General features: G+C 39.4%; 2 protein-coding genes and 2 non-coding genes across 4 annotated transcripts; all 4 read left to right on the top strand.

Moving 5' to 3' along the window:
* Positions 1 to 51: 51 nt before the first annotated feature.
* Positions 52 to 6687, top strand: gcshb (glycine cleavage system protein H (aminomethyl carrier), b). Its single transcript, XM_071910039.2, has 5 exons — positions 52 to 202; positions 2103 to 2182; positions 5764 to 5827; positions 5924 to 6055; positions 6254 to 6687. The coding sequence occupies exons 1-5, from the start codon at positions 52 to 54 to the stop codon at positions 6346 to 6348; spliced, it is 522 nt and encodes a 173-aa protein (XP_071766140.1). The 3' UTR covers positions 6349 to 6687.
* Positions 6688 to 10704: 4017 nt separating this feature from the next.
* On the top strand, positions 10705 to 15694 carry rpl13 (ribosomal protein L13). Its single transcript, XM_071910033.2, has 6 exons — positions 10705 to 10737; positions 11192 to 11309; positions 12116 to 12257; positions 14044 to 14217; positions 15118 to 15174; positions 15486 to 15694. Exons 2-6 carry the CDS (start codon positions 11206 to 11208, stop codon positions 15642 to 15644), a joined length of 636 nt encoding a protein of 211 aa, XP_071766134.1. The 5' UTR covers positions 10705 to 10737; positions 11192 to 11205; the 3' UTR covers positions 15645 to 15694.
* LOC139920117 (small nucleolar RNA MBII-202) lies at positions 13810 to 13887 on the top strand. Its single transcript, XR_011785028.1, has one exon. It is a non-coding gene; the product is annotated as a small nucleolar RNA MBII-202 (small nucleolar RNA).
* Positions 14851 to 14928, top strand: LOC139920116 (small nucleolar RNA MBII-202). The gene has a single exon (XR_011785027.1). It is a non-coding gene; the product is annotated as a small nucleolar RNA MBII-202 (small nucleolar RNA).
* Positions 15695 to 24160: the final 8466 nt, after the last annotated feature.

The following is a 24160-nucleotide window of genomic DNA, read 5'->3' on the forward strand; positions in this document are numbered from 1 at the left end:
GTCGCGGTCAAGTGTATGTGCACTCGGTTTAAGGGTCGACACTCAGTGAAGATGGCGATGAGAGTAGCGCTCCGGTGCTTTTCTGCAAACTTTTCCCCCAAACTGCCTCAGCTCTCGCAGATAGCACAGACTCCAGCGACTCGGCTGCTGTGGAGGACCGACGCCGCGCGGACACTGAGCACAGCCTCGCCGCTGTCCACAGGTAAAAACATGGTAACAACGCTGCCCAAATTAGCCTCTACATGCGGGCTGGTCACACATTCCTATCTGCAGTGGGCGAACAAACTCGCGCAGTTTTTTGTCACTTTCCCACGGCTCATTCCTGAGCAGCAGCAAAACAGAATAGAGGAGTGGAATTGCAGTTATCAAGTTTATTGTCATTTTAGTTGCAGCTGCCCTAAGAGCGAAACTTAAGTTGTTACAAAAAATGACATATTATTACAATGTATAATGGAGCAACATTTTTTTTGAATGTCATTGAAATATTTGTATCTACAGTCAGACCCTGAGTTCCACATTAGCCTGCTAATTACTGGCCTTAAATAACAAATTGTGCCTTGTTAAACTGCACCCGCTGTCTCGTGCACCACGTAGTAGCTCATTAAACAGAAGTCACGCATGATCCTGGACATCTGCCATAAGCAGCTGTAGTGATGAATGTCACTATATGGGAAGCAACATTTGAATATTTTTACTATATCCTATTTGTAGCTCGCGTGCTGTCTTTATTTTCCCTCATAGACGCAGTCCTATTATGTTTCTAAATGTATCCAGTTTTCGGCTCTGATCGAAGTTAAAATCAAAACATTTGTCCAGCTCCGCTATAGAAGCAAACGGAGCTTTTTCCAGCAGAGACATTCAGCTCTCGGGACAAAAGGCTCTCTCCTGAGTCAGATAGTCCAGCCGTGCATCAGCATCTTGCACAGTTCACAATCTGGTTCAAACCTGTATTTTTCTGCATGGTCTGATGCTAACATTGGAAACTGTTGAGGCATTGCAGTTGTTCCCCCAGGGTATTGGAAATATGATGGCATTTCGTGTGAGTGGATGAGTCAAAATTGATTTACCCACATATTCATGATCTTTGACTGTTACTTTATGATTGTGTGGTGTTATTTTTACAGAACCTTTTGGGGTTAAATAGAAAAAAAATAGAAAGTAGGCTACCTAACAGTTTTGCCAGCTGGTATATGTCAAATCTTTGATGCTCAATATGTCAGAACTGCACTCCTCCTACAACCTTATTAATCCCAAACTTAAATAAGTAAATTAAAGGTTTTGCATTTTTAAGAAATGAGCTGTCTATTCTGTTAACTCTGAATGTGGTGCTGTTTTCATCTCAAGCGGAGTGACATGTTATGCATGTAAGGATTTCCCTGTAGTTACTGAAGTTTAATGTCAAATGGATTTATGGCTTTAGCTCAATACATTTCCAACCTTTCAGAGTTGTTCAGATTGGAAGGCTTTGAAGTGAATGCGGCAAATCCACAATCATGAATAAGGCCTGTATCTTTACCACCTCCCAGTCTTATAATTGACAGTAGCAGTTGCACAAGTAATAGGCTAATCTTCAGCTCTGGTCCATAGTACACTAAGATGTTCTTTGGACATGCAAATACAAGAACCAAATGATGTGTGTTGAGACTGCTAAGGTTTCCCTCTATTTTGCCAGTTTTACTAATGTAGTCCTGTGTAGCTCATGAGGTCGAGCATGGCACTGGAAATGCCAGGGTTTGGTGTCCAATTCCTGCCAGGGCCACCCATGTTAAAATACATGCAATCTGTAAGGAACATCAGGGGAAAAAGCATACACTAAATGGCACATGTCCACAGTCTTTTAAATCCAAAACTTCTTACTAATAGGCCATGTATTCTCATCTCCTAGAAAGCTGGCACCCCTAAATACAGAAATGTTTAGTTTCCCTTATAATCAAGTAAAACAAGATGAAATTTATCATCAGTCTGTACACTGCAAATGTTGATAAATGTGTATACTCTGATTTTCTTTTTGGCCATATTTTCAAGTTTGCCAGTTACAAATGTGGTAAACATACATTAATTGATCTGCTGTAAACTAACTGGATCCCTTGTTCTCTCTGCAGCCCTGAAGTTCACAGATAAGCATGAATGGGTACGAGTAGAGGGTGGAATTGGCACAGTTGGTATCAGCAGTTTTGCTCAGGTAGGTTGTTGGGTCTGTATTCATATTAATCATTGATTTATGATGCACTTAGGTCAGAGGTTTACTGATGGCAATGTGAAATAGTGATATGCTTAATGCCTGAAGTGTGTGTTAAAGTACTGCCCTTTGCCCACAACTGCAGGAACTGTAGTATAACAAGCAAATTTACTCTTTTACGACTATTGTTTGAGAAAATCGATTACTACACCATGCTGCAATGGTGTGCAGAGACTCTCAAGGGAAGGCACTTCTTCACCCATGCTTGCATATATATTTCCGTTAAGCTTTGAGTAAAGGAATGTGTTTTCATCATTACCTTAATAACAGCTTTTACAGAAAAGTCAACTTAAGGAAAAATCCACCCTTGGATACTCTTATACTGTTGGATATCATCAGTTTGTGATGTTCAATGCATTCTTGGAGTTATGTTGTGATGAAGTGTAATTTATGTTTTTTGGTGTATCCACTTTCCCTCAATCTGCCTCGTCTACTTCTACTTAAATTTGTGATTTCCTACGTTTCCCATAATGCCTTTCAACAACCCCCATAGACCATGCCTGAACTTGTTGCATTCAGTCAAAAGTGGGTTTTTGGACTTCTAAATATAGCTAGGGGTAGGGTTAGGGTTAGGTGTGAACATTAGGGCATGTCTATGATTGCGGCTGCCCCCATTACTCAAAACACAACATGTCTTGTGGCTGCATTGCATTATGGTCTATTCAGGCTACTGTCAGTGGAGAAACTTGTTTCTCTTCCTCTACAACAATTATTTCTGCCTATATGATTGTTGAACATTGTTGCAAAATGATGAGTCTAGAAAGACAACCTTGCTCTTTAATTCTGACGGACAGACACCAAAACCTGACGTCTACTCTCTACTGAAAAACTTTCAGCTAATAACTCCATTGTAGTTGCACTGGAAATATTTCTATATGTTGTCATGTCATACATTTGGCCAGTTATCCATGGGAATAAGAAAAATACACCACCAAACAACAAAATAGACCCAGAAATGCAAGGCATATTACTAATAGCTGTTTTTTAACAGTTGGTGTTTTAGGGTGGATTTCTCCATTAAATTGTGAAGAGGTTTGCTGTGTTTCAAAACTTTTTAGACATGAATCTTGGAAAGCTGAAAAAGTGCTCAGTTTGCTGACATATTCTGCTTTTGCGTTTTCGGTTAGCAGATCATGCATGTTTCACATGAGTGTCAGTGTACATAACCATTATATGCCTTGGCAACATTTGTAATGCAGTGTCTTGATCAGGGCTGTTAAAACAGTGCATATCTAGATCATACAATGTAAAGTCACTGATAAATATTGGATTGCATTGCTTTCCAATTTTTTGCCTCTTTGATTTATATTCATGGTTCCACATGTCCACTTCACTACTTGTTGTGTAAAGTAGGCATGTAGGTCATCATCAGTCATCATCAGGTCATTGAGTTTAAGATCTTGCTTAGCCTGCATATTTGAGTCTCAGTTAAGGCCTTCAAATTGCTGGTTTGACATCATTCAGAAATATAGTTTATTTATAGAAGATAACTTTAAGCATAACTCCGGACATTTTCGACCTGGACCCTATTTTTCCATAATTTTCCATCATACTGATCAAGGGCGGGATCAACTTGTTGATTCCCCGCCCTTTAATGAGACGTGTCGGTAAAAAGATGTAAATGATCTGAAGTCATGCCTTTCTTGTACAGTTTTGGTGCTACTGCGGCTGCCTGTCTGCATGCACCACTGTGTAAAGTAGTGCAAAATAACTGGTGAAAGTTTTTAGGTCATGGATAAACTGAAAATTAAAGGTGTACATGTCTCATTACAGGATGAATATCAATATGTTGAACAAGACATTTTGGGGTTGATGTTTTTTCATTAGTCCTGGTACTCTGGCACACTTAATGGTGCTATTATTTAGAGAGTCTGTCAATTTAAATGTGTAGGTATATGGACTGATAACAAATTTGCTTTTAAGACCCACATTGATACCTTGACCAAACAAGTGAAAACTAGTTTAGCACTAGTTACACTACAAATAAAGTAACAATTGTAAGCATTTTTCCATGACAGTCATGGATACAGAAAACACCTCTGATCCCTTCTGTCACCACTTATGGAGACGACAAATGGTTTGAAGTAGAACAGGGACAGACAGCCATGTGCCATGGAGGGCTGAGAGTCTGCAGGTTTTCATTCCAGCCAAACGCTACAGCAGCTAATTACACACCTTCAACCAGAGAGGAGGAACTAATCAGTGAAATCACCTGGTGTAGTGACTGGTTGGAATGAAAACCTGCAGACTCTCGTCCATCCCTGCCGTATAGTGAAGCAATTGTTGAGATTTTGGTCAGAATCGATCAGTATGATGGAAAAAGATGGGAAAATAGGGTCCAGGTCAAAAACTGCTATAAATCCTTGGTTGAAAAAAATTATAATAGATTTACAATTTGGATTCCATAGATTTTTGAAAATGGAAATATATCTCCATTCAGTTAATTTTGAATTGTTTTTCCTTTGGTTTTCAAATTCAGACAATTATACTTCAGCCATAGCTTAGGGTACAACTTAATAACACAGGCTCCTGGGCCATACTGTATGTTTGAGCCAACAATCATACTGCAATAAATAACAGCTGCCAGTTACCACCTAATATTTTGTCTATTACATTATTCTAAAAGAGAACCTGTTGACCAAGATTATTAGTATACTCCAGCATCCACAAGGCTTTAGTGGCAAGGAAAAGGTTATGAATCGGTTTTTTGAATCAAATTATTTGATCATCAGATAAATTCTAATATTGATAAAGAATCAATATACAATACATTTGTATTGAAATACCCTTCACAGAATGTGAAACCCTTGTTCATTATAAGGTAATGTCTAATTTAACATTCATACCTCTGGCTAAATGTTTTCTTTTAAGGGTTTATCACTTCTTGAGTTCTTGACCCAAATTGTTTCAACTTTTGCTTTGATGTGCAATATATAGCTCATATATATGTATATATATATGTATATATATATACATATATATATACACATCTCATAAATTCTTAACAATAGTCAGTTTAAGAATTTATATTACTCTGATGGTCTAGGTCAATGGACTAGGGTTAGGGTTAGGGCCTTTATGAACATAAACTTTCTCCTCACATCAAAAACCAAGAAAAGAAAAACTGATGTTAAGATTTTCAGATGACCTGAACATGCACCCTTATTCCCAAAAAATCCACCTGGGTTTTTTCTTTCCAATTTCCAATTGTTTATGAAGCAGGTCAAGGTTTTATTGAAGCAGGAATTGAGTTATATTCCCATGTAACATTACTCTCAGCAGATTGTTTGCTTCATTATCACAACAATGTCAAAGCAAAGGCAAGCAGCTAGAAATGTAAAAAAAAAAAAAAGTTTCTCTTCAAGCTAATGTATTATGACAACAATAGCCCCCTCAGGTATGACGCAAAATGATTATGTATAAGTGCATTTCAGACTGATCATCAGATCGTTGCTTTTGTATGTTTTTTGGTTTGTTTTTGAATCTGGGGAGTATAAACCAAATGATTTGTTTCATCATTTTAGGAAGCATTAGGTGATGTGGTATACTGTGGTCTCCCTGAAGTCGGCCAAAAACTTGAACAAATGGGTAAGAGTCACAGACAGGTATTTTTGTCAAGTATTTGAGTCGAGCAGTGAGATAAAATGTACCATTTGTGATTTTCCCTTTGTGTTTGTGTTGCAGAGGAGTTTGGTGCTTTGGAAAGTGTAAAGGCTGCCAGTGAGCTTTACTCTCCTCTGACAGGGGAAGTGACTGAAATCAACACAGAGCTGGCAGACAATCCTGGACTTGTGAATAAAGCCTGCTATGAGGAGGGTAAGCACCGCACAGCCGCTGTTAGTGTTCACCAGTACATTTGTCAGTCATTACCAGGAATCGGTCCCAGCTAATTTGGTGCCATGCTTTCAACATATGGAATGAATTGTAAGAATATATGATCAGACAAAATGACAGGATAGCATGCCAAAACAGATGTGCATTTTGGCTTTTGTAATGGCAACTCTTATCTTTCAGGATGGCTAATCAAGATGACGATTGAAAACCCTGGAGAACTTGATGGCCTCATGGATCAAGCTGGATATGATAAATTTATTAAATCCCTGGAGTAATAAACAAACTTACTATGCTATTTTGTAATGTAATTGCAATCAAAGATTAGTGGGCAGGGTTACTAATATCTGGTTTGACATTCTTCATCTGTGATATTTATTTTGATACTGGAATTGTGCTATCAAAATAACCAAAATTTTAATGCCTCATTAACAACTTTCCTTTAGATGGTTAGGATTTATATAGCCGTGAGACAACCTAAAGGGCTGTTAGTCTCAAGATCTGTCAGCATTATTGGGTCTTGTTTCAGGTGCTTCTCTCCATTTTAAAAGGTACAGAGATGTGGCAGAAGGTTGGAAAGTGATTGTAAATGTGTGTAATTTTCAATAAATTGCATCCTACGGTTTGAGGTTATGTTTTTTTTTTTTATTCTGCATTTGTGATGATTTTAACAATTGAAACTTAACTTTTGCTGATCTCTTTTTAAACTCACTAACAACTTTGACTCATAAAGCACATTCACATTCTGCATTTACTTTGATAGTGAATAAAAGGCATTTTGGACTGATATAGGGATGTAAACATCTACTTTGAACAAAGTCAAATGTGCTGCTAAAAAGATTTTCATAGAATAACTTCAATTTGACCTTAATTTACACCAAAAAAGTATTTTATGTTTTAGCAGAGATTATGCACACAGCACATAAAGTAAAGTGTTAACATCATAATAAAAAACTGCTGCTACTGTTTATTTTTAAGAATAACTGCAGGAATTTGTTGTGGTGGCATTGGCACAGAGACAGCAACTCACACAGCAACATACTGACACACTAAACAAAAACAACAGGACCTCATATCTAGTGAAAAGGGGCCATGCAGAATATATAGACACAGTAGTCTATATTTAAATATACATTCAACATTTCAGTTGCTATGTGCATATAGGCAAATACAGCATGGCTGAGGCTGAGAAGTGGCATGGCGTGTGACAAAGTTCCACAAGGCCGTGCAGTCATTGGGAGTAGGGCATGACTGCTCATAACACCTGGGCAATAGTAAGATGCATGGTAATAAACACTGACAGGAGCAGGTTTAGACACAGTTCCCCAAGGTTATGAGGATGAGCCGAGATGTGGGTTGATTGGCTTGATTGAGTACAGCGATGTATAAATCTGTGCCAGTAATGTCCTAAGATACAGTAATAATAGCTCTAACATGTTACAGAATATTTGTGGACTTGTACGCTTTCTCTTCACAGTCTGCCCTGTCACCGCTGAAAGGATAAGATGACACTGTCGGAGTACACGTGCTGACAGGGCAAGCCGCTTCCTGTTGCCATGCTGTGGTTCAGCACACCTTGACCTTTGCCCTCAGGTGAAGATAGACAGAGATTGCAGAAGCTAGTTGATCAATGATTAATGAAACGGCGGTTTCAGAATCGGCGGAGTGGACTGAATTGTGACTGATTGTGTGAAATGAGAACAGTGATTGGAATTCCTGGTTAAAACTCATCAACTGTGATATAGTCTCAGGTGGTTAAGGTGATTACCAGCAGCATATAACAATGAATTGTGTTAGATTTCTTTATGATAGATTGAGGAGTGGAATGCTCCAGTCTGACCCTTGATTATGGTTAGATTTAAAATTCTATTTGATTAACACCAGACTCACAGATGTATTTAAGACAAGATGAGCAATTGTGAATGAATGACAAACCCTCAAGTTTTTACATGTCATGATCTTCTGAAGACCTCCACCTTAAACATCAGTAATATCCAGAAATCTTATGGCAGCATCTATCGGCATCATTATTATTTTTTACTTTCATTCTACCTCCACGGCACAGTTCATGATCATTGTAATTCATGTAAGGAAACTTGGTTCATCCAGACACATACTCAGATCCTCTCTCCCCTTTGACTGCTTGACCTGTTATCTTTGTGAATCTCTTTCCAGTCCCTTCACTGCCTCAGCAGAGAGGACTCTCTCACCTTGACAACTCTCATAGATCGCTCGTGGACTCGGGGGAAATCCTGCTTCACCATTTCCATCACAATATAAACTCTGTGACTGCAAGACGCAATCAAATACACCCACCTTTCATACATTTTCCAATGTATTGCACTGTATTCTCTGCGTGTTCTTGAGTTACACTTGTAGCACATAGAGTAAGTGGAGCGCATACACTCACTCTGTATCTGATATCTGGTTATTCTCTGCTGACACCTCTCTGCAAAGGTTTAGGATTTTTTTTTTTTTTTTACTTTAATCTTTATTTAATAATAGGAAAACACATATGGAGAGAATCACAAACAAGGGAAAGACACAAAATATTTACAGTCATCAATTAAAACATTCACAAAACATCAACTTTTGCATTTAAAATAAATCAGGTTATTTAACAGATCCCTGAATTGTTCCATTGCAACCAAAGCATCAGGCTTCAGGGTTTTCTGCAACTAAAAGCAGTCTTTCCTCAGCCAGTGCTGACCAGAGGAACCTGAGGCATCAACCGGTCATGGGAGCGGGTCTGATAAATTCCAACTATAAGGTCAATATGCGATGTAAGACATGATGGTAATTTTTGGAGAAGAAATTCATGACAAAACAGAAACCAATGCTGATGTCTTCTCAGATAAAGAGGGGACCAGTCGACTTTTAGTTTACAGTGATGAGTTCCGGCCTCTCTGATTATAAATCAAAGAACTGCAGCATCTATAGGGGCTTAACAGTGGGGGCTGCCACATGTCTGTTGATTACATCACCAGTCTAAACAGAGAGCAATCTTCTTCTGTCCACAGAACATGGGGAAACAAGCCTTGTTTCTATATAAAAAGCTAAACTTCACTCTCAGTTTTTATGTTTGCCACTTGCCAGCAGGACAAGCATCTATATCTAGATCCGTTTAGATCTGCTGAAGGTGATAAGTGACTAGGATTTTTTTTTTATCAGGTCCTTGATGAACTGCACATGTCTGAAATGCCTGAGGTAATAACCTTTATAGGCCAACTGCTGTCATGTAAGGTCACATTTTAAGATGTGACAAACACACATCAATGGACAGAGCCCCTAATAATAATTCAAAACTATCACTAAACATGAAACTAACTAGCATGATGAATTACTTTAACTTATTAGATAACTCAAATTGGCATACCTAAACCTCGCTAATACTTACAACTACATTACAACCTGCTGCCATACAGTAATCTTATTTGCTGGCTAACTTCAACACATCTCAAAACCCACAATAAATAATTATACTAGTTAACTCCTATATAACCAATTGATATGATGGACTTCCAGTAATACAATACAGGACATCTAGTGGCCAGTGAAAAAACTGCACCTTTAAATAACTTAAAAAAAACACTTAAGAAAAACACTCTCCTCAACCTTGCCAATGTACAAGAACGAGGTCTACCTCATCAAACAAAACCTCATGAAATAAGCTGGACCCTATCCCACAAAAGCCGAATGGACTACCACCACAATAAATGATTATTGTATTATGTATACAATAAATCTCTCCTCACCAAAACAAAAGTTGGATACATCAAAATATCACATCTTTATCATGAAAACCTTAAAGAGTAAACTAATTCCAGTTGGAACATTAAAAGCACAGAATTCTGCATAGAATAGCCTGTTCAAAACAATCACAGAACACTCAAAGTTGTTACAATTTTATTAAATATTCTCACCTAAAATGCATGATTCGTTATTAAGATACTTTGTTTATAATGAAGATTGACCCAAACAACTACTCAAGCACTATTTATTTTCACACATCACCACACATTGAGATCTAGACTAATTAACAAAAATCTCAGGGAATGATCAACTGTACCAAAGGCTTTAGAAAGGTCTATAAAAGGAGCAACACCCAAGTCTTCAGTCTCTGCTGCCTTGAAAGACACAACTGACACAACCAATCCGTTCACTTTCAATGACTTTGCCACAACTGACTGTGCTAATACCAAAGATGAATATGATGAAGTGAGAGAGTAAACCGAGCTTACTTCCGTCTTTGCTTAAATGATCACTATCGTTCTCTCTGTGCCTGTCCGTAGCTTATTTGGTTTGATTATCTTAGCGCAATATTTACTTTCTTGGTACGTTTTGCACTTGTTCTGAAGCCGCTTACTGGCTGACTAGTTAAACGAACAAAGTTCAAATTTATATATTCTTGGCGAGTAGCTATATAATTTATGTTAATTGTGATCCACTGTTATATTAAATAAATAATAATAATTGATTTTTGTTGCATCTCTCGTTCTATATAATACACTTGTGCGAGATTTCCGTTCTCGTAGATATTTTTATGGATGCAGATTTATATCATCTTTGATAATTCATCTGTTCGACCATTGGCTGGTTTATATATATCCCACAATGCACTGCCATTCTACTTCCTTTTTCCTTTCGGCCATTTTCCGCCCTAGACGGTATGTTAAATTAATCTCTACAAACTTCCAACAAAATCTGCTTCAATCCTTGTTATTTTTCAACTGTGTGTAAATTTCACTTACCAGTCGCAATAGTGCGCTTTGTCAACTTTGAAATGATGTGAATATTGTCATAGATAACCTCATAGTATTGCTGGGCTTCATCTTAAATTGCGGTGATGCCCGTTGTAGCAGCATTAGCATGCTGACTGTTGGCATTGCAGTTACAGGCCAACTTCGGTGTTTCCACACCGCTATACATTTACAAGATAAGCATGAACACACATAACGAACAATAAAGTGGTACATATGGTACAAAACAGTCGCTGGTTCGCAGCTGTCTCGTGCACCGTTCATTAAAAATGTCTCAATACAGCCTGTTAGCTACCTAGCTAGTACCTGACCACTGGTCTGCCGGCTCGTACCCATGCCTGTCCTCCTCGGTGTGTTTCAGGGAAGCAGGCAGCCATGGCCCCCAGCCGGAATGGAATGCTTCTGAACCCTCACTTCCACAAAGACTGGCAGAAAAGGGTGCGCACCTGGTTCAACCAGCCAGCCAGGAAGATCCGCAGGTGAGGACGGTCCGGGGCAACTGCTATGATCCGGGTGGAGATGCTAGCTCACACTGTAGCCTCGAGTCCCTTCATGGATAGCTTAGTCTCGTCTGTTCAATAACTGTTTTTATGCAAGTGTAGCGGCAGAAGGGTGTCATAAATATTATTGAGCTACAGGAAACTTAAAAGTCAATAAAGTAAAGTTGGTGGCCAAATATCTTGGCAGAGTTGACATGTATATCTAGGGAACACAAGCTCAGTAAGTTGGCCTGACTGTTTGAATTACCTGTACTGCAAAGTTCAAGGACAACAAACTAGGTGAAAAGATAAAGCTGTATTTGTGTATGATGTAAATGGTATTTTCATTGTTATACGGTGTAATATCAAACATGTTGCTGTTATTGTTGTGGGGTCCCACCATAAACAGTTCTGCAACCCTTTTGCCTTCTGACCTGTTTGAGTGCATCTGAACCTCCTGTCTGAATTTGAAGCACATGGGCATATATTCTTAAAGCAGTAGGCATGTTAATCATGGGGAATTTAATATTTTTTGACTAACATATCTTAATGTCTTGGTTTGATATGTTAATCTGCATGTATATAACTGTTTGATTCAAATATATAAACCATGGTACTTAACATCTTTCATTGTCCTTAAATTATGTATCCTAAAGTAATTTGATAAGTTTCAGGTCTCCCTGACTGTTGTGTGTTGAGATGCCTGTTTGCGCACACTGATTTGATCGATTAGAAATCCAGAAGCAGCCTGCAGTGTGGATGCTTGATTTGGTACTTTGGTTTGACGAAGATCATTCATTTCTTAGGCGAAAGGCCCGTCAGGCTAAGGCCCGTCGTATTGCTCCACGTCCTGTAGCTGGACCCCTGAGGCCACAGGTCAGGTGTCCCACCATCAGATACCACACCAAGGTTCGGGCCGGACGCGGCTTCACCCTGGAGGAGCTCAAGGTAACGAACATTGCTAAATAGTCTGTAAATATCTGGATTTGATTTGTAAGCAGGACTTGTTCATCAGCAACCTCACACTCCTATTTCATTGCCTTTTGTGTCCATCTGAAGCAATTAGGTGATGCCCAGTGTTTAAAAACTTTGTATCTGGGTGAAGAGTTTGGGCTGTGAGGTTGTATGTTGGTGGATTGGATCTTTATGTTATCTGCTTCAAAAGTACTTGGCACAGTGAAATGTATAGACATACTGGAAACTACAGATGGGTAGTCAAATATTCGGTAAGCCAAAATAGACATTGAGATTGACTTGACATCTGACGGTTATGTTTTTTAAAAGGAATGCATAACTCAGAATAATTACCTGATTTATTAACTTGGATAATAAGCAAAGTCCTGACTAAAATAGACTGACTAATGGTGGCTTCGTAAAATATTCATGGTTAATTTTGATCAGTGATGTGGGTGAAGCAGTCAGTTGGGTAGAAAATGATTTGTATGACAGGGTCCTTGAGACCCTGACAGCCGGCATGAATCATAGAGAGCCCACCTCAAAAGTGCTGTAGCTATTAACCTCCTCTTCTTTTTGACGACTACTTCACTATGGATGCAAAGCAAAATGAGAAAACTTTGCTTTAGATGAGTCATGCATCCCACCCAGCCAGAATCCACTCCACTGGTGGCAGAGGAACAAGAAGTGTTCTCCAGAGACTTGATATCTTTGCCAAATAGTACTTTGTCTTTCCTGCCACCTCCATGCCTGCTGATTAAGTGAGGCTAGCAGACTGTATGTGCATCACCCCAGAACATGTAGACCTGCTTGTTCTCCTAACAAGAACTAAGCTCAAACAATAAGGTAGATTCTTGTTTCTTTGACATTTGATTAGGCTTTTTAGTGTAGTTTGAGAGTATATAGGACAAACTCACCCACATTGCTACTCTGAGACACTGTTATGACTGAATAAGGGTTAATTTCAACCATTCAATTCAACTCTAAAATTAATGTCACTACTCTATTTGTGGGGCTGTTCCCCCACAAATAGAGTAGTGACATTAATTTTAGAGTTTAGAGTCCCCCCCCCCCCCCGATTAACCAATTTGTCTATGAGCATACAGCCTCGATAGAACACTGAGCATGCAACCAATCCACTAAGCAGCACTTATTTCAGTAAAATGTCAACTTTTAAAACGGGTTCACCAGTTACTTCTGTCCATTAAAAGACACTGTGGGAGGCATTGGAGAGCACTGTGCCCCAGTTTTATGAGTTTAAATTTTATTGAACTAAGTGATACTTGGTGGACTGAATTTGTGCCGATGAGGAGTGGACACTAAAAATTTGGCAATAAGTGCTGAAACCTCTTGTATGAGGTATGAATGTTGGGTCGGTGTGCAAGGAAATATTGAACCGCCAGCTTGCAGTTTGCTGTGTAGTTCTCTCCCATACAAAAAGAGAATGGCACACATCTGGGCTAGCGGGTCACCAGTGTAGACTATTGGCAGACGTGTTCAAAAATCTAAGAACCATCTTTTCGTTTTGTATTGCAGCAGTCAGATGATGACAAATTCTCCGGAATCTCTGTACTTCCTTGATGATTCCCTTTTGAACCCCTTTTCTGATGACTGTCTGTTCTAAAGCAAATTGATAAACCAAAATTGTAGTCACAACAGAGACTGCAATGCTTAGTCGTATGCAGTGTGCAATGTCCACCACTCATCCGGAGTGGTGGACATTGCCCAGGTTGTCACAGGTTTATCTTCATTAAGTTGTGTGCTGTGCTTCTTTCTGCAGGCGGCAGGCATTTACAAAAAGACAGCCCGCACCATCGGCATCTCTGTCGACCCCCGCCGCCGCAACAGATCCACAGAATCTCTGCAGGCCAACGTGCAGCGCCTAAAGGAGTACCGCTCCAAGCTCATCCTCTTCCCCAGGAAGGCTTCTGCCCCCAAGAAGGGAGACAGCACTGTAAGTGCCATTTACATGTTGTTGCATGTTGGGACGTAAGGTTCTCATGCATGAAGTTTTACCTACATTTTGTAAGCTAAGACAGCGTAATTGTTTATAACTGACAAGAGGATGATAAAGAAAAGCACACAACAGCTTTGGTTGGCATGTGGTCATTTGTAGTGTTAGAATTAATGAATGTCTTCCATCTTTAGTAATAATTCCAAGAATAATGTGTTTGTCAAGTTGTATGTTGGCTCTGAGGGACTGTAATGTGCTTTTTCATAAACATTTTTATTTGACTGTTTAGCTCAGTCTCCTGTGGAAGCAAGTGCTAGAAACATTTCATAAAGGCATATGGCCTGTTGCAAGTCAGTAGGAGTGAGAACATTTCTCAATGTGGGAAAAAAGTCCTTCCCAACTGTTTACTATTACTGCACCTTATGAAAGCAACGTAAATGTAGGAGTATCATCTAAACGCTTTAGAATCCATTCTAAAGAATAACTAATACTGCAGTTATACCTTTTTAAAATGTGAAACACCAAATGCTTGATTATTTAACAGCAGTACACAAAAATCTAAATCCCTCAAATACCCTGTAGTTTTGTTCTAACCTTTATCAGGCTATTTTTACTTTTTAAATTGCAGTCAAGTGATGACAATTCTCCGGAATCTCTGTACTTCATTGATGATTCATTGAACCCTTTTTCTGATGACTGCACTGTTTCAATGAAAGCTCAGAATTAGAAATCTGAACTGTATTTCTTGGTTTAGTAGCAGATGTTTGTGCTTTAGGGAGTAAACCAGACTGCATGGGAGTTGAGGTTGCGTCTTATGCTGGGGACACACCAGAAATCTTAAACTCGAGCAATGTGTTTTTTTTCCCCCTTGAAGATTTAACTTGTTTCCCATCTTTGCAGGAGGAGGAACTGAAGATGGCTACTCAGCTCGGTGGTGCAGTCATGCCCATCAAAACTGTAAGTTGCAATTCCTGCAAGATTCTTGCTAGCACACAAGACACTTGTCTTCTCAACACAGTACAATGCTGACTTGGAAGAAGATCCAAAATGATATCACTGGAATTAAATAGTTATTTAGTTATGGATCTGCTGGTAAAAAATAAGCCACCAAGTTTATCCTTGTATATTAAATGCTTGTGACAGTTGACCAGTTAGAATTTTGTGTCACTGCTTACTGGATAAGCGAATTTATAAAGGCTTTGTGAGTAATGTGTATCTTGAGAAATTTACATTTTATTTACTTTTGTCTGTTTTTTCCTCTGCCTCAGGTTCACAAGAAGGAGAAGGCCCGGGTGATCTCTGAGGATGAGAAGAACTTCAAGGCCTTCGCCAGCCTGCGTATGGCCCGCGCCAACGCTCGTCTGTTTGGCATCCGTGCCAAGAGAGCCAAGGAGGCTGCCGAGCAGGACGTGGAGAAGAAGAAATAAACATATTAGTTGCTATCGAACTTTGCAAAATAAAGTGTTCAAAAGATCAATGTGAGAATGTCATCATTAAAATACTGTTTTGATTGCCGTCGGGCTGCCTTCAGGTTCCCACCGTTCATGGAGTTTCTGGGACATCATGGAATAGAGGCGTTATTGCAGACGGGGCAAGTCGTGCAATTTCCTAAATACTCAGAAATCAGTGTCCGAATTCTATAAATGGTTTGCTTTGACAGGAATCTACCCAAGCAAGGTCTAATTTACAGCTAGTGTCACACATTCATTGTGTTGGCTAATTTGTCAACTTTATTTGAGATGGCCACTTTACCAGAGCAAGGCTAAGAAGGGTTTACCACAGCCAGTGGTCAGCTAAAAGTTAAACATGAACGAAAACATTATTTGAAACATAAACCTTACTGATCTGTGAACTGCACAATGTAGGAATTATGTACTTTTGCAGGAAATTTGGAAACCTCAATAATGGGTAAACCCTAGATAATCCTGTAGTGAAATGTATCCCTTTGGAACTACTGAGCTAATGACTTGATGGGGAAATGTTTTAAAGGATCACGGTGGTGCCCCCCTCCCTCCAGTATGTTCTGGTTTATGCATTCATAAAACTACATTAACCTGACTCGGTTGTACCAGCAATATAAACTCAAACCTCAAATCGGGATTAGGTATCTTTATTTTCTTTTTCTTTTTTTCAAGTAAGAACTAGACGACAATGATGGTACATAGACATAGGAGATACAAATTGAATAAGATACCAATACAAGACTAATTGGAACAGACCTTTACATCCATACCTAAAACCCCCTGTCCCCCTACCCCTAAGACTCCACAGGATTGGGTATTTTAGCCACTTTGCCCATCTTTATAGCAGTAGGTGGCAGTAGAGTCACAGAATATACAGTAGCTTGCATATCAGTGCATGATTTAATGGAGGCATTTTATAGTAAAACCATTTTGAAGACAGTTGGATTTATTGGCTAAAGGGTAATGGGTTATTAACCTGAATGTGTTGCTGTCCAAGTGATATACTGTTCCAGATTGATGAACTCAATAACTGAGCCGTTACTGTAGGGAGGCACACAAGAGACAATGTTCATTGGGTAAAATCCATTCCCACTGTCCCACCTGACCATTAGATTTCGTTTCCAGTGGTCTGATCACCAAATGAGCAGAATCTGAACTAGGAAGGTCCTAACAAGCAGCCGATTCTACCATTAAAATGGTGAAAGAATTGTCGATGATCCACGTTAATGCCCAGACAGCCAAGGCTAGCAAGCTCCCCAGAGGTAGAGGAAGGTCAGGAGAAGTGAAGGCAAGGAAAAATCTATGGGCCTAAGGGGGCAATTTTACTCACAAATCCTGCAGCGGGGCAAAGTTGAATTTTAATTATCATGCAGAGGGGCCCATGTTAACACAATATTGGTATGACAACAGTTGATGTATGAGAGGTCTTGGATATTTATGAACTCTAAATGCACAAATTGGCTCTTTTGTGGTGTACCGATGTGGTTAAATAAGTGCATAACAAACAAAGTGTTCAGTCAAAAAACAACACAACAGCAAAGAAACTATTCAAAACCAGACATCCCAAAGTGTGTATTAGCCCACTTAGACCATGGCAACATGCCAAAGATTGAACACATCAGGATGGGATGGGATTGAATCTCAACAGAACTTTTTGGCCTTTGTCTCCCCTGCTTTCTCTCTGCTTTCCAACTGTCTGAATGAAAATAAATTGAGTAAACAATGAAGGTCAGTGGACTGCATGGTCAGAAATTAACGGGGGCTTGGGGGAAAATGTCCTTGAAAGTTCATAAAGTGCCCATTAAATTAAAAATGAGGGGGCAAAAAACACCCCAGATAATTAGGAGTACCCTGTTTTGCATTTCACCCTGTTCACATTATTTTCATTGAGTTGTCATTTATTCACACCTGAATGCAGCTACTGTCCCCCGTGGGCCACCATAGGAGTTTATGGCTGGGCGATTCTTTCTAGTGGCCTTCTGGCTTAAAAAAATTAGAGGTTTTGATCAGAAAATTGTTGTTGGAGTGTGCAGCCTGAAGCCGCAGAAACTGTGTCTGATTGTTGCTCTGTATATGTGATGTATGTCATTATATAAAATAAAATAAAACAAGTATTAGTGGTACAAATTAAGTGTTTATTTGGCAATATGCAATGCAAATGTGCCATTTCATTTGCCCCTGAAAAGGCTCAAAATGTCCCCCAAAAATTAGATCAAAAATGCCCTCTGGAAAAAAAAGTGAATTACTTACCCTGGTGGACAGCCGGCTCTCCTTTTAAATTGGTGCACCACAGGTTTGGACCTGGGGTGACTGATATGTTGCCTGAACTAGGAACTCTAATGGAGGACCCCATGCATCCTCAAACAGGGTACTGCAAAATAACCCATTTTGCTTTCCAAAACACAAAATTCATAGTGAAGTATAGATTTTGAGAAACAGGCAGCTTTGACCACACACCTGTGTCATAAATGTGTTGCCAGTGTTTAACTTCAGCCAAACTGAAATGGTCTCCTATGAGTTCAGTTCAGAAAAACCTTTAAACACATTTTTTTTGTCTTGGGGAGAATAAAGTAATTCAGAGTCAAACCTTTGTCACTCTTAATGACCCCCACATGTTTTACTAACTAATGATCTAAATCTTATTTCTCTGTCTTATGATAAATGAATCCTAATTAATAATTAATCATAGTAATTTGGCAGTTGAAACTGTATTTAATTGAATATCAGTTGGGGTTTGCAGTTTGTGATGTCATATGTCTTGATTTGTCAGTGTTGATAAGCAGAGGCAGGATGGGGAGAGGGAGCACGGTGTTATGTAAAGATGCCAGTCTATGTATGACATGACTCTGACATGAGCACAATAGAAACTCCTGTAAAAGCCGGGGAAGAATTCTCTTTACCAAATACATTTTGTTTTGGTTATTTGTGTATCACAGCTGCTGAATGTGAATGTTCAATTAATTATACATTCAAGTAATAATGTTGTAGTTATGTTTTAGTTACTTAATTTCTTCATTTCATTTCTTGTAAAAAATAGTGCTTCACTGCGCTCAAGATGTAAGGTGCAGGTCACCAAGAAACATACAATGGAAAATTACTTTCAGGGGTTTGCACTCAAAAGACACAAACTGCATTCAAATCATTTAATGAAGAGCAGAGAATAATAGGTGCAAACGGTTCAGGCTGTGGCCTTCATTTTGTACACTCACTGGAGGATCTTCATTTCATTTCTGCACATAAGTTCCTCCATCTGTGCACAATGTGTACAGCTAGTGATGCACAAATGCATATCCGCTCTGTACATTTAATCATGTGGAGAGCCAAGGATGCACATTTTGCACACCCTGCATGTATTCTGTAAATTGAAGAATTGCAAACTGTAAACATCTGCTTCCCTGTAAATCCGTAAATCTCTATTATATGATTTGTTGTATTATCTTGAGTACTCTATTTGCTCTATTCTCAGCTATATCCTTGCTGTTATTGCAATTAACCAATTTCCCCACATGGATCATTAAAGTATCATCTAATCTAATCTAATATAATATAATATAATCTAATGATGATCTAATGATGATCAAATGATCAAAATGAACTTTGCATGGGTGCTTGTATTCTGGGGTATCAACTTCACCCCTATGACGCACTGTGTGTATCATATTCTCTCAGTGAAAGTGAACTGAAAGGTTTTTGACCATACACACAGCGTTTGTAGGTCAGTAAGGCAAATTTGATGATGACAGAGGAGAACCCTGGAGATCAAATTTCAATTCAGTGAACCACATATAGAACCTGAGCCTGCTGAAACACAAGCACAATGATTGATTACCATTAATGGGGATGTTACAGCAGCCATCGCCAATAAAAAAAAGACTTTACAATCAATAACATATTGGGAGATTTCCAAAAACCTACATGTAAGTCAGGTTGACCAAAAATACCTCTACTCAAGGGAGCTGCTGGTGGAAAATAACAGATGAAGTTACACAAACACACTGGGAGCTATTATAGGCAGAGCGGATAGGAGGATTCTTTGACTAAAAAACATGAACACATCAATCCATGTTAAAAAAAGTGTTCTTCCAGAAAAGATAAAGCCATCTTTTTGGGGGGGTATTCATAAATCTTCCACGGTCAGCAACACCGAGGCATGGGTTGAATCTGAGTGGGGAGATGCAGTGGGGAGATGTGAATAGATAATCCATGTGTAAACGCAGAGAACGTCCTGTGAGGTGCTGAACCGGCACAGCAGCAGCAGATGGCCGTTGTTAGGAGCTGTGGCGTAATAGGGCTCAGGTGTATGCCCCAAAGCAGACATTTCCTGCTCACTCTGAATTCCCATGGAAAAAGAGACAGAGGGGGTGAAAACTGCAGGAGAGACTGACTTGACTTAAGGTGATGGCAGGGTTAGGAAACAGAGAGAGAGAGAGAGAGAGAGAGAGTTTTCATTTTACATTCAGTGTCCATGTCGACCCAAGCTTGGGGCTGTTATTCATGAAAAGACACAATCTGAGGCTGTTTGCAAACCATAGGAAGAACAACAATCATATCTATTTTTTAAAAGGGAAAAATTGGTGTGTGGACTTTCTGTTGTTCCGTTTGTAAATGAGATGGTGATCAGCTCAGTAGAGCAAATAATTAAAAAGGACGGATGGAGCCAAATGTTTTTTTTTCATGCTGTTGGAATAAGCATCTCTCCGTGCTCAGATTTGATTGACCTGCCTTTTCCGCTGCCATTAGGTTCCTCTGAGGTGCACATAACACTATTTTACCACTAGAAGGCTTCTTCAATTGCAACCCCTGGAGTAGCTGCTCTCAAAGAATTAGCCACACATCCTCTTGAAATAAACAACAAAGCTCTGAGACTGTATGACTCTAATGAAATATTTGTCTTTCCGTCTGAAGGACGCTCTGGAATCACTTAAGTGTCCTTTCCTAGCCTCAGGAATCAAATGTAAAGACAGCCTAAGCCTACACATTGCCTTTTTCATACACTGCACTTTAACTGCTGTTGAGTACAGATGGGGAAGGCAGATGGTAGTTGAAGATAGTAGAACTTTAAAATGTACTTTCTGTTTACCATTGTATTTTTATTTTCCCCAATTTTCTCTATTTTTTATTTATTTTCTTTTTGGTTGTTTGGTTTATTTTTATGGCTCAGTCAACAGTGTGTGTGTGCTTTGCAGAAACTTAAGAGCTGTTCATTGTTAGTACAATCTATAAATGTTATGCAATGTCTAGAAATACATTCATGGAAATAATACAGTTGTGGGTGGACTGCAAAAAGGTTCAAGCAACAACATTATATAAAAACAATGTTATGTAACATATATGTTGGTGTCAATCAAATGATTGAAAACCTACATACTGGAAATCAGTTTATGATTGTTCTAATATATGGGTGACATATATCAAAATAATGTTGACTAAAGCATCTGCATGTCCATGTGTGTACACATGTCTGTGCATATACACACGTATGTATTTGAGAGAAAGATGAGAGAGCAGAGTCACAGACCCTCAGCTGTCTGGCCTACTCCACTGAGGAGCTCCCACATGGAGGTTTGGTTGTGATGTGCTGTTACTGGAGGATCTGCCTTTTTGAATTCCAGTTGCTCGGCTGTGAAGCGTTTCTAATGCGTCCTGGGCTTTTCAGTATTTAAAGGAGACAAAACCAGCTGGCAAAGGACTGGTTGATGATTTAGGCATAGCCTCCTTTCAGCCTCGCACAAATTGACAAACGAGTGGGAGGATTATCATCTAAGTGTCTGATCTCACCTGTTATGTTCAGATGTGCAACTCTACATTTTGGATTGAGCTTAATGGTTCCCCACCTGAGAAGAGGAGAGTGTTTGTCATGAGTGGCTGACAGGTGGAACAGATGTGTGTAAATGGTGTCGCTCAATAAGTAGGCTACTAGCCACATTAATTGTTCTGTATATATAATAATAATAATATGTGAAAAATATCAATATGCTAATAGACAATTTCGACATAGTCAAGTACAAGTTGATATGTCTTTTCAGTTAGTGCCTTTCTGATTTCTGCTCACTCAGAATGTTATATAGTGAGCTGTATGACATCCTGCCATGTTTAGTGTACTAAAGGTGAAAATCACTAGTTTACTAAATCATTTTCGTATATAGTATAGAAACAGCTCACTGATCAGCAGGTCAGCTTGCTCAGCTACTACACAATGTAGTGGAGCATTCAGACACAAGCAACATAACATGCTAACATTTTCAGTATACTGATGTTGGAGAAAAATCTTACTGCTAAAGCATTTTTAGATTTAGTATGAAAGCGTGTAGGCTATGACATGATGTGGTGGAGCACAAAGTGATTACCTTTGACAGCTGAGAGTAGGAATATGACACATGGTGAAATCCTACCCTGAGCTGTTGGTATTGTTTGTCACCGCCATAGATTTAACGTGATTCTTAGAAGTAGTCAGTATATGACAAAACTATGCATTGCCTATATTTTTTTGCATGCATGCAGTTTCTTCAAGGAAAGGCTTCACACAGTATATAAATAGACTAACAAAAGTACCACAAGTTCATCGTTTTTGCAACATTGTAAATGCTAATGTTTAAAAAAAAGCTTCTAAATTATTACATTTTCCAAATCTATGAATACATTTCTATATATAGGCTTGTTTTGTGTTCATGCTGGATTTTCCAATAAGCTCGAAAGAGTCGAGTCCCAAAGAAGAGCCAACCTCACATCACTAGCTGGACTATCCACTCCCCATCTGTACAAGCCAAGCCTTCCTCCCTGCCTACCCATTCCACCAATGAGTTTCGGAAAAATCAAGCAGTGTGTAATGGGAGAGGATTAAACAAGTGTGTGTAAGTGTGAAGAACCACGACAGGTAAGGAAAAAGCCTCCGAGAGTTTATTGTTTTAACTTGAGTGTAGTTAATCTTCAGTATAGTTGAATGTTTTTGATGAAAACCAAGGAATTAAGTGCGCTTGCGTGTGTGATTGATCAGCTGTTGTTGCAGAGTCTCGTTGGAAGTGAGTAACAGTCAGTGACAAAACCGATTTTATGAAAGAAGACTATTCATTTTTATTACGATGCGTTACCTAATTAGGAAAACGAGTAGATCGTCAGTTTGTCACATTGAACGTTAACTTGTGTTAGGTTTTAAGACAGAAAATATCAAACCTTTTTTTAGCTTAATTAATTAATTGTGATGAATAATTAACTAACCATTCAAGAGCGTTTCTTCTATCGTCTTCATGAATTAACTTGTGGGATTGATTTTGACTGCGGCAGCCTACAGCTCATGGAGAGACGTGTTGCTTTAGCCATTTACGCTATCAGAAGTTTTTCTTTAGTAGATATAGTGAGACATTATTATTATATAATAGGTTATCAAAGTGATTTAGGTCGACTCAGTTAAGATGAGCTGTCTGAAGGTTTTAGGCTACATTTGCTTTCCAGGATCACAGCCGCAAACCACGGGCGCTGTCCCTGGTGCTGAAATCGAAATGTGGACTTGCACACTGTCTCCTAATAATGTGCAATAACGGGGATAATAACGACACTAAATTGATTCTCCTGGGGAAATTGACTTCTGTTAGGCAGGGTCAGCCGCCAGACAGCGCCCCTTGGATTCAGTGCCTTGCTCAAGGACACTTCAGAAGGGCGGATGCTTGCCACATGGAGGTTTTGAACAAGTCAGAGCCCCTTTCTGCCTCTGGGCATGAAAGATGCTCCTTCATTCACCAGCCACGTGTGTTTTGGATTCCAAATGTCATCAACCACTTTGACTAGTTTACACAACATATTTTAGACTAGAAAAGAGCCAGGGCGGTTGTCTGCTCATGTGCTAGTAGAGTACACAACTAAATTTCAGCAGGTGTTTTTTCCACTTTGGCTGGTCAGACTTCCATGCTGAACCTGTCTGGTATCTTAACCTGAGTGCTGGAAACACCATGAAGCGAATGGTACATAGAATGCATAAAATCATAAAAATGGTCATGATAATATGCTTTCACTGCCAAAGTATATCAAGTGTATCTGTTTATAGACAACTTTGTGGATAGTGAGGGAATTTCTTCCCCCTTCCTCTTTCTCACACTGGACTGAAGAACACTTAAAAAGAGGAGGCACTAAATTTGACCATTAATCTTTCCAGAGATCCGATCAAGACTCCCCCAGCGCACAGCCCCGCCACCTTCATGTCCTGTCTCTCGTCATTACGGAGGTGAGATGATATTCTCCTCAAGGGGATAGCTTTGACAGGCAAGCGATAACAGCGTGGGTTTGTTCCCCTGAGACTCACGAGGAAACCCTTGTTCTTTTTATGACATCCTGTACCAAGTCAAAAGAGCCTGTCTCCTGCGAGCGCGCCCCTCTCCACTGAGACACTCCAGCACAGCAGACCACTACGTCTCCCTTCCCTCTGAGTTGTCAACGGCATCACGTCTCACTGCTTCACTAGTTGGCAGCCCCTCTTGCCCTGAGCCAGG

Source organism: Centroberyx gerrardi, chromosome 1 (assembly GCF_048128805.1).
Source record: "Centroberyx gerrardi isolate f3 chromosome 1, fCenGer3.hap1.cur.20231027, whole genome shotgun sequence".
Taxonomy (NCBI): Eukaryota; Metazoa; Chordata; class Actinopteri; order Beryciformes; family Berycidae; genus Centroberyx; species Centroberyx gerrardi.

Excerpts from the sequence above, each read along its gene's own strand:
- gcshb (XM_071910039.2), top strand. The coding sequence starts at position 52 with ATGGCGATGAGAGTAGCGCTCCGGTGCTTTTCTGCAAACTTTTCCCCC. Across the intron at positions 2,183-5,763 it reads GTATCAGCAGTTTTGCTCAG|GAAGCATTAGGTGATGTGGT; the intron begins GTAGGTTGTTGG and ends TCATCATTTTAG. Across the intron at positions 5,828-5,923 it reads CCAAAAACTTGAACAAATGG|AGGAGTTTGGTGCTTTGGAA; the intron begins GTAAGAGTCACA and ends TTTGTGTTGCAG.
- rpl13 (XM_071910033.2), top strand. The coding sequence starts at position 11,206 with ATGGCCCCCAGCCGGAATGGAATGCTTCTGAACCCTCACTTCCACAAA. Across the intron at positions 11,310-12,115 it reads CCAGCCAGGAAGATCCGCAG|GCGAAAGGCCCGTCAGGCTA; the intron begins GTGAGGACGGTC and ends TTCATTTCTTAG. Across the intron at positions 15,175-15,485 it reads CAGTCATGCCCATCAAAACT|GTTCACAAGAAGGAGAAGGC; the intron begins GTAAGTTGCAAT and ends CCTCTGCCTCAG.